Genomic DNA, 10,353 nt, shown 5'->3' with positions numbered 1-10,353 from the left:
CCAACATGTCCTTATTGTCTTACCTTGTATGGGTTCTGTGTAAAGTATGAAACTCCATGGGAGTTCATTAATGACAAGAGTGATTACAAAATAACTTTAAACTGTAATTAATCTACAACATCAGAGCAGACAAAAAAAAAAAATGTTTATATTGCCAGTGATATTGTGTGTTTTATCTGCTGTCAACAAATGTCATGAAAAGACCATAACCAACAGTGTATTAGTGTATTAGTGTGTTAGTGTTTGTACTGAAGGTGTAAAACCTTTTAAAACAGGTCACAAATGTGTAGGTTCTTTTTATTTGGAAAGTTTTTAGCGAATGTTACTCAAACAGGAATAAAAAGTGAATTTTGTTTGTTTCCAGCTACAGATTTAGTCCAGTGAGTATTTATGGCAGCAGAACAGTGTATCTAGGATCAAGTCAAAATAAACTACAACAGTGTGGCTCACTGATGTGTTTTTAATAGTTTTTTGACAACAATGGAGCTCTATGACACAGAGGAATAAGCTAAACCAGGCTTTGTCTATACAGGCAATAGTTGGATCAACTCATTGTTGATTTTGCTCTTTCCATGGGGTTTGTTGACACTAACTATTAAGTGAACTTATGAGACTTATCCTTTAAAATTAGCTGGCAGTTCACTCTGTGGTTGAGAATTTTAAAAGCTACTCTCTGGTTCTGAAGCCTCACAGTACACAATCATACTTACTGTGAACAAGGGCAGACTGAAACAATTTGACTCTATCCCAGGCCACCTGGTTCATGTAAAACACCAGACCACTGATTTTGTAGGCTAACCCTATTTGTTGATGTAATGGCTACCAGACTAGTTATAAACTTTACCACTATTTTCATCTGGGAGGATAAATATCCACAGTACAAAACACAAGAATTTGGGCCTGACCAACAAATGTGAATACATTTTCAAATATTAATGTTTTTTTTTAAACCTTTTTTAGCAACTGCTTGTTGTAGCAGCTCCTCTGAATAAGGGGCTAATTAAAATCACATGACTGCTCTCTGGTCTTCACTGTTTGGATAATGATTCTATTCTTTGAGTGACGGCCATTATCAAAAGCTGGCAGTGAGGCCGCACACACCTGTTAGCCTCCGCAGTTCAGCCAGTCAGCCTCGTGCTCAGGTGAGGCGCGTCAGCTCAGTCCTGCCCGCGGTATTATCGCTGGGGAAGTTGACTGTTCGTGGCCACAACGACCCAGGCCACCGGGACATGCGGACGGGCTGTGCAGCACTGCTTGTGACGGTAATACTGCATCTTTTCACGGTTAAAATCTTGATGCACAGACGGACATGCTAATAAACCGCACGAAGAACTAGCTTAATCTGACGAGCTGTGTTTTAACAGAGATACACTTTATGTTAAGGAGTTATTTTTGTCGGCGACAGCCAGAGATGGTTGTTTTCTGTCCGTCCGTCCCATTCTCCTGGAAACGATATTTCAATAAGCTTTGACAGAACTTCTTCAAATTTGGCACAAACATTCACTTGGACTCAAGAACGAACTGATAGACTTTGGTGGTCAAAGGTCAAAGGTCACGGTGACCCCAGAAAACACCTTTTAGCCATTACTCGAGACACTCAGCAATTATGATATAATTTCACATTATTGGTTAATGTTTTACATGACTCTGGATAAATAGGGCTCTAACCTGAAAGTAGTCAGAGTAAATATAGTTTCCCTATTTTGCCCTTAAGTTTGGAGAATACCAAAACCAAGAACATCTGCAACTTTAAATGGGACTAAAAGAAGCTGTACTGCTCACTCAAATCTGCAGTATAGTTCCTCCTGTCAGCTCCATGCACAGTTAACACTCAGTTTTTTGCTTCCTATGAAATCGGTCCATGTGGACATACATGGTCCAAATCCCACGAATCTGTCCCTGCACAATCTTTCAGTAAATCTCAACAGATACATCACTGCTTTAATTTGTTTTGATTTCTCAATAGGTTTATTGTTGATGAACTTCCATACGCTGCCATTTCCCCTCTGACTAGAACAGGGAAATAAAACAACAGAAGTATTGTCCCCAGCAAGCACCAGCCAGGGGCAGTCTGTCAGTGTTGACAGCCCTGTTTCTCTAATTCAATGCACATTATTAACTGAATGACTCTGCGATTCTGCAGAAAAGAAACAGAGACATAAGTGAAGTTAATGCATCTTTATTTCATGCTTCTACTTTTCATAAGAAAGGACAAACTCAGTAGATTTTCATTCCCTTTTCATAATAAAGCATCATTCCTCTAGTGTTTCCTTCTTTCTCTCATTTACTTGCATATAGATTTATCTTTCAAAATATAACGAATCATCTACTCTTATGTACAAAGTTTCTCTACCATGTTTGACCTTCTGAAAATTATTCATCACATTAAAATGTTAAGTGAATTGAATACATTAATACTATTTAGATAAGATACATGTACAATTTGGTTTGTAATCTGGATATACTGCAAGCACTGGGAATATCTGCGATATTTGCTCAGCAACTTTTTACAGTTTAAATATCAAGACCACAGAGACTAGTGTACTCAAAAACAAAAACAAGGTTGCAATGATGCTATTTAAAATATTAATATTTTCCCCCGTTTTTTTTTTAATTGTTTTAATTATTTCACAGAGCTTGGTTTTAATGATAAATATAACTCACAACACAGTAGTCAAAAGGAAGCAATGAGGATCGAACAAGCAACCATTTCATCTTCATACTTTCAAACCAGCAGCTTCTGGTGTTAGATAAATACTGTACTTTAGAAAAACCCAAGAATCTTAGCTGTATGTCCACAATCAACGATGTATAGTGACTTGATAGTTGTTTCAACCCAGCTGGACGTGCACTGTGTTGCAGGGATGTACTGTTGGAGTTGGTGAGGTGCTAGGAGCAGTCAAGGACCAGGACTGGGAGTTGGCGTGGAAGCGATGGCATGAACACAACAAACTGAGGATCCTCTGTGCTCCATCAGTAAACTTCCAGGTTAATGCCAATATTTGAGGGGTTAAGGTAGGAAAGGAAGTTCTGCAGCATAGATGAAAATAAGAAATCAGTCTCAGACATGCCGAAACCACCTTCAATACATAAATGAATATATTATACAGTCTTTATATGAAGATGTTTTGCTACATTCATGACTCCAGGGTTAACTAATCTGCAGGTTGCAAGGTTCAGTGTATTTCTGAAATGAAAAGTTAACTTATTCTGCTGCTTTGGGATTTACTAACTTCAATGACAAATCACTACAGGGGTTGCCTTTTGTGCTTCTCATTATCTTCCTCATCCTCAGCGGTCCCAAAGGGTCTAAATTGTTTGAGTTTGTGTCGCTCATGTTGTGGCCAGAAGTTGTTGCTTGGCAACACCGGTTGGCCACATATGATTTGCTGTATGAGTGTTAAATTGAATTGCCAGGGGTCTGCCTCATCTGGACCCTGTTACTCTGTATCAACAAAGTCCCCAGGAGTGATGTATTGTGGTCACCGCTCACCTCTTTTTATTCTGGAGCTGCTTAGAAAAGACCGCAATCCTTAAGGTTTTCTTTGATGATGATGTCTGTCACAGCGTTGAACACAATCTCGACGTTCTTTGTGTCTGTGGCACAGGTCAAGTGGGAGTAGATTTCTTTGACACCCTTCTTCATGTTCAGTTCCAAGAACTGCAACTTGATGTAGTTGCTGGCGTCGTCGTACGTGTTGGGGCCTGAGGACGAGATGCAAAGGTTCATGAATTTTGTTACAAAGAAAAAACCTGGTCCTTATATCAGTACCTCTGTATATGAAGCACTTTTGTCCGTCGGCTGACATGACGTAAGATTAATATAATTACTTGCGTCACATAATTGAATTAAGGGAACCACCCTGAGGCTCCCACAGTAAGCAGTTTGAATCTTACTTGAGCCATTGCATCTCAATCTTTCATTTTGACTGAGCAGTTTTGGTCACAAGTAAATTTGAATGTGTTGTTTATGTTTGCATCATAGTGACGTTCACTAGTGGGTTTGTTTTTAAGACATAATCCTGTAATCGATAAGATAAGATATTCCTTTAATTAGTCCCACAGTGGGGAGATTTGACAGTACAAAGAAAGAAAAAACTGCAAAATGTCAGTACCAAGGACTTAAAAAAAGATAAATAATATGTTCAATATAAATAATGTAATAATATGTACAATAACCTGGTTTAATCAGAACCTGACCTCCGTGTGGTCATTCCCTGCGTGTAGCCTGAGATTCCTACAGTGTGCAGCAGGTTTAACTCCTGTTGGTCTTACCATCATAGTCTGGGAAGCAGATACTCAGATGGACTTTCTTAATCTTCTCTTCAAAGAGATCCTTCTTGTTGAGGAAAAGCACGATGGAGGTCAGTGCAAAGAATCTGTGGTTGCAGATACTGTTGAATAGATGGAGGGACTCGTGCATGCGGTTCTGACAAGGACAGAAATGAACATGGTGAGCTTCTAGCTGACAAGTCTTTAAAAAAAAAAAAAAAAAAAATCATGATCAGATAGTTGGGTCCCAACTCACCACTTCGTCGTCCTCTACGAGCACCATGTCGTATGCACTGAGAGCTCCGCAGAAGATGATGCAGGTCACACCCTCAAAACAATGGATCCACTTCTTCCTCTCTGACCTCTGGCCACCCACGTCAAACATCCTGTTCACCCCAGAAAGTCAGAACAAAGTCAGAACAAGTTCAGCCAGGCAGCGTCCCCCGGGTGTCATGGTGCTGTAAGGTTCGGTTAGTTTTTTTTTTTTTACTGGTATCAGACTTTTGTTTAGTGTCTACCTGTGACTCACCTGAAATGCAGCTCTTTGCAGGAGAACTGTTCTTCAATGATACCAGTTGTTTTGACTCGAGATCGCAGCACGTCCTGCTCAGTGGGGAGGTAATCAGGCTTGCAGATTCTGTCCATTTCATTGAGGTAGCTGAAGATGGCAGAACAAACAGCACACCAATCAGACTTCAGATGTGACATCCTCTTTATGTACAAACACTAAGCTAGCTGCCTCTTTAGTTTGACATGTAACCCCGCCATTGCATCAGTTCCAGCAGTAGACGTGGACTCACTAGCCAGCAGAGTCGTTCAGTTGGTACTCAGCAGCTCTATCAAAGCCGGCCTGCACACCAGAGTCTTTCCACAGTTTCTGGATGACGTCAGCCAACTCAGTGGGCATTGTGCCTTCCTCAATGGAGTCTGACAAGTTCTGCAGCTTCTGTGCATCTTCCTGTGGTTTTCATGCAAACAGAGCAAAGGTCCATCAGATTACAGCGTGATTTTATGTTGTGAATATTAATCATTCAACAAGTTAATCATGTCTGATGTTCAGCTTTAAGTGTAACATGAGACCTGTCCAGTGGCTGAGCCAAAGCCAACGCCCAGCATCTCCATGCCTCTGATGATAGCCAGAGCAGACTGCAGGATGTTGCCGTAGATGATCGCTCTGAACTCCAACTGTTCCTCTTTTGTGTAACCACCTTGATGCAGAATCCTGTGCACAAGTAGAAGGGCAGAGGGAAAAGAGTTTCAGTTTCGGGAAAAAGCTTTGTCAAACTTTGTTGCATTAGTCCTCTCCTAGGCTGAGCTGGTGGGCATTTTTTATTTAGAATACAGATTGCCCTTCATGTAAAAAGTCTTGGTCATACACTGTAGAAAATGACCTGGATATCCAGTGGCTCTGGGGCTCACAGTGCCACCATGTGGTGTGTTTCTGACCTCACTCAGCTCCTATTGCCGGAGTGAAACTAACTGCACAAAACAAGTGCTGACAAATCATTGTAAGCGGATGTTTGCACTGTTGACCTTTTGTAAAAGGCATCACCGCAAGTGAACAGACAGAGATGAGCAAGGCTTTGGCCTGCTGGCTTTACGTCTGACCAATGAGATTAAACGACCCTTAATCTGCACTGTGATTCCTCAGCGGTGACATGGTGTGTGGATGACACAAAATACGTATTTTATCAGCCGTTTGAATACTTACTTCATTTGTTTTACAATGGTGCTTTTCCCTGACTCACCAGCACCTGGAAGAGAAGGCAAAGTTTAGCACCAACACTGTACCTGCTGTGTTTCTCTGTCATGCCATCGAGTAAAGACACATTGTGGTTACAGGCAGCCAAAGAATGTGCTTTGATGATACAAACAATTTAAAGGAGCAGTCTGGCCAAAATAGAAAATAATAGTCTTTCATTTGACTCAGAGTTGCATAGTTTCTTTTTTTCTGTGCTTTTGAGATTTTTTGCCTTCACCACAAGAGAACAAAATCACATTTGGTTTGTGCAACACAAAGGGCCAAAGAGCTGCAACAGAACAACTCATCAGTAACATCATGACAAAGCTATTCAACAAAATCCACCGTAAAGCAACTGTCCATGCATCTCCATGCAAATGGATGTGTGTCAGCGTAAGACTTCCTGTTTCCTGTCCTGGCCAAATCTAAATGGACATAAAATATCAATTGTGGCAAAGAGACACAAAAAGACAGAAAACAGACAAAATATATGTGAGAGAGTGAGATGTGCAGCAGATGTCAGCAGCTACAGTCCAGCAGACGTGTTGTCTGTGGAGGTGGAGAGGACAGATTCAAATAACATGCACATTCATTTCTGTTAATAAGCCACAGTTTCAGCTGGTCGTGAAACGATGGTGTTCATGAAGTTCTCTGAAGTGTTATGGTTCCTGGTTTACTGTGAAGCCTTGTGTTACTTCTTTAGAGGACACTAAACTGGCTCAAGAAGAACAACAAACGCTAACAAAACTATGTTTATTATTGCTGAGCAACAAAGTTTTCAAATTCAGTTTTCTGTAAATGATGTCAGATGATTTACATTTTTTTTTAATACACAAATTCCACAAATGAGCTCCAGTGTTTTTGGTAGACATCTCCAACCTTTGGTGAATCACAATCCAGATAGGAGGAGAAACATGTTTTATTTTTAGGGGAACAGCTCTTCTGAATGAAATTACAATTGTTCAGATATATGTGTATATGTAATGTGGATCGTCCTTAAATGTACAGTTGAGGTGACACAATTGGATGTTCTGGCTAAAGAAAAGCTCGCAGGCAGATCAGGCTCTGTGCAGCACTGTAAGCTAACTGAGGCCAGAAGGAATTTATCACGTCACAGAGCAACCAAAGCTGATGTCCTGCTCACTGGAGCTACATTAAGCTCCAGCCTTAGACTTACTGCTGAGCATTTAAAGACTTCAAGCCGTCACTCATGTGGCCCCGTCCAACCCTCTCAGCAGTCATTAGTAAGTCATTAACAGGTTTGTTTTCCTAATTTGTGATGAGGTAGTGAAGGTGGTATCGTGCCTGTTTTAAAATTGGTTTCCCTCAGCTGTGACGATGAAAGGAAGAGCGCCTTCATCCCCTCTGAGAGTTACTCTTTCACCCAGTGCTCATTAGCGAGTGGGTCTTTAGCCTTTGCAGTGACATTAAATCTGGGTTTTAAAGGCGAGCCCTATATCCGTGTTTATCCTGCACAGGATACAGGAGATACTGTAGAAGTTACATCATATTTAAAAATATTTGATGAACTTTTATACAGGTGGTTTTATAGGCTAACCTTCTGAGTTATTTTAGGTGAGTGAGCATTTAGTAACATTGAGTGTAATCACATTTATTTCACTTTAGCACATATTTTATGCTGATATTTGATATTTAGCTCCTCTTTTACTCTATATTCACATAATATTTGTACAGCATGAGCAGCTCTGCAAACATAAACTCTGACAGGAATAAATAAGACTTTGATGACTTGTTATGGAGCTCTCAAGAGCAAGGAAAAATGCCTACCTATGAAAATAAGGAATTTAACTCACTGAGATGGTGCATTTTGCAGACAGAACCAATTTTTCATTTATAATATGCAAACAGCAGCAAAAAATATTATTTGAACCATCTCAGGTAACACAGTGAGAACAGTGAAGGACTGCACTTTTTCACTTGTGATCTAATTGTCAGATTCCATAGAGACGTAAGGGGGAGACTCGCAGGCCAGCAGTTGTGTATACATTTAGGCCTCTCTGCTATATTTTTCTTCAAGGAGAGCTGTTTGCATATTGAATAAATATTCTGGGAAGTGTGACACTTATGAAGAGACGTTGAATGTTTTCACACCTGCGCACACGGAGCAAACCACTAAAACCAGCTGCAAACATGTTGCTTTCACATAAGCACCTGCAGATTATTTTTTTCACTGTTTCCTTCAGAGCCCCCAAGATGGCGCTCTTCTTGTTTATTTACTGATTCACTTTGATTTGATTTGATTCACTAGTTACTGCTGGAGGATCAACTCTGTAAATCTAATGGAAGTAGATATGACGTCTGTGAATAGTGTTTTAGACACTAGTTTCATAGATCAGAATTTCAAAATTCAATAAGTGCTTTTATAAGCTGCAGTCATTTATGTTTTTTGTAGTAAACAGTTATATGCATTAAATACTTGATTTACATCCATCACCAGTGCAACAGCACGGATTGATTATTTACATACAAACTTATTTTCTTGTTTTTCCTGGATTTTCATCTGACAATAATTTTCTGTTTTCTCATTTCTCTTTATGTTTATAACGACACAAATCTGACTCTTACATAAATTCAACACTCACTTTTAATTCTCTTTGTTTAACATAGTCTCCTGGAGTCTCATCAAAATGTCCACTGTTCTGTGATAATAAAACACATTTTATAGTTTATGCGCACGTTGAGGGATCAACAAAGACCTCACCAAGTGGATCTGCACTAAACCAGTTAGCTAATCGGATTGACATATCACTGCTGTGCTGTGATTCATTTAGACCAAAGGTTATGATCTTTTAAGCACAGGTGTCCTTCCATTAGAATTGAAAAGTAACTCTTAATTTTAAAACGCGGCCAAGAAAATATCGGTACATCTTGTCACTATTTTTTTTTTTTTCAAATTTAGTATATTTGTCACATATTAAAAACAAGTCTCCACTGCCTTTATGTTTGCAGCCTTTGAGTACCTTTTTAAGTTTGGCAGTTTTAGAAATAATAAAAACACAACCTCAAGCTAAACAAGCTCACGTCTGTGCAGTATAAATATTGTGCACAAGTCCTTCACATGAAAGTCTCCTACTAAAGTTCAGCTTTTAGCACACTTTGCAGATTAGGAAAATAATAATTATAATGTTCTATATTGTAAACATATTCTCACAAAATATTCCGTTATCTCCATCTCAGATTTGTGTAACTGCTCAACCTGCCAACGTGTCTCGTAGCGCTCCCTCTGCTCTCTATCTCACTAATGCCCTTTGAGTTTTGCACAAGCTTAAACAGTCCTCCCATGTTTCTAATGAACTAATGCAGGTTTCATCCAGAAACAAATCATCTGCTCAGCCTGTAAATCCTGTGAGCATGCCATATCTTAAATCTAACTAAGGAGTGAGCAGATGTTCCAGAGCAGCTGAACACCACTTCACATGGCTTATATCCAAGATTTAAGGAGCATGTAGCAAATGAGCCACTAAACCCAGAATGAGACATGCATCCATTACCTGAGGATTACAAGGTTATTCTTTTTTTTTTCCAAGTTGGTAAAGATTTGTAACATAAATTAACTCTCATCCTGAAAGCAGTTGCTCACATTTCAGGGAGCAATGAAAGGTGATGCCCTTCCCTAGATATGAGTCATGTTTTTTTACCTGTGCATCTTAACCATCAGTTACACTTGTTGACTGTTGGCAGACGTCAAAATTCCTGTTCTTATTTGCAGACCTGAACCTCCACAGAAGGTTTTGTTCAGTCAGAGTTTGTTCAGTAGAGTTTGCAAACTACTGAATCTTTTCAAAGTAAAACCTGTCACTCTGAGCTCTTTGCATCAAATTTGGCGCAACAAGAATATTCACAAGTCTACTTACCAAGCAATAATAGCTTGACAGTTTTAGAGTCCTTATCAGCATCTTCTTGGAGTTGTTTTTCCAACTCCTTAGACTTTTTGTCCTCGGCGCTTGCTCCCGCACCCATGCTTTCTTCCTCCGCAAACTCAAGATCCTCAAGGATGGAAATTTTGACGGTTCTCTGTGGGTAGCCGCTGAGAATCTGTGTCCAGCACTAATCGTGCTGAAAGGAGATTTCCGAGCGGAAGGGGATTGGGAGGGAGGTGCTTGAGCCTTCCTGTCTATGTTGGCCTCTTTCGATTAGATGATCAGATGGGAACCTCTCAAGGATCAAATCAATGCAGCAGCTCTGTTAAAGAGCCACACTTTAATTCCCTCTGCTTAAATCCCTGACTTAGGAGGTGCCTCTTCCTGATTGGCCAGCCAATCCAATTAGTGTAACAAGGGCAATAGTGAATGATGTAAAGAAAAGGAGAAAATAAACAC

General features: G+C 39.9%; 1 protein-coding gene across 1 annotated transcript; it reads right to left on the bottom strand.

The window, feature by feature from the left end:
• Nucleotides 1-2,163: 2,163 nt before the first annotated feature.
• Nucleotides 2,164-10,006, bottom strand: gnat2 (guanine nucleotide binding protein (G protein), alpha transducing activity polypeptide 2). Its single transcript, XM_023427465.2, has 9 exons — nucleotides 9,889-10,006; nucleotides 5,984-6,026; nucleotides 5,353-5,494; nucleotides 5,073-5,230; nucleotides 4,802-4,930; nucleotides 4,529-4,658; nucleotides 4,276-4,429; nucleotides 3,494-3,705; nucleotides 2,164-3,030 (listed from the first exon to the last, which is right to left on the bottom strand). Exons 1-8 carry the CDS (start codon nucleotides 9,992-9,994, stop codon nucleotides 3,515-3,517), a joined length of 1,053 nt encoding a protein of 350 aa, XP_023283233.1. The 5' UTR covers nucleotides 9,995-10,006; the 3' UTR covers nucleotides 2,164-3,030; nucleotides 3,494-3,514.
• Nucleotides 10,007-10,353: the final 347 nt, after the last annotated feature.

Source organism: Seriola lalandi, unplaced genomic scaffold, assembly GCF_002814215.2.
Source record: "Seriola lalandi dorsalis isolate HSWRI2012SDOR001 ecotype SW California unplaced genomic scaffold, Sedor1 jcf7180002054861, whole genome shotgun sequence".
NCBI lineage: Eukaryota > Metazoa > Chordata > Actinopteri > Carangiformes > Carangidae > Seriola > Seriola lalandi.
This window is presented reverse-complemented; position numbering and strand designations above follow the sequence as displayed.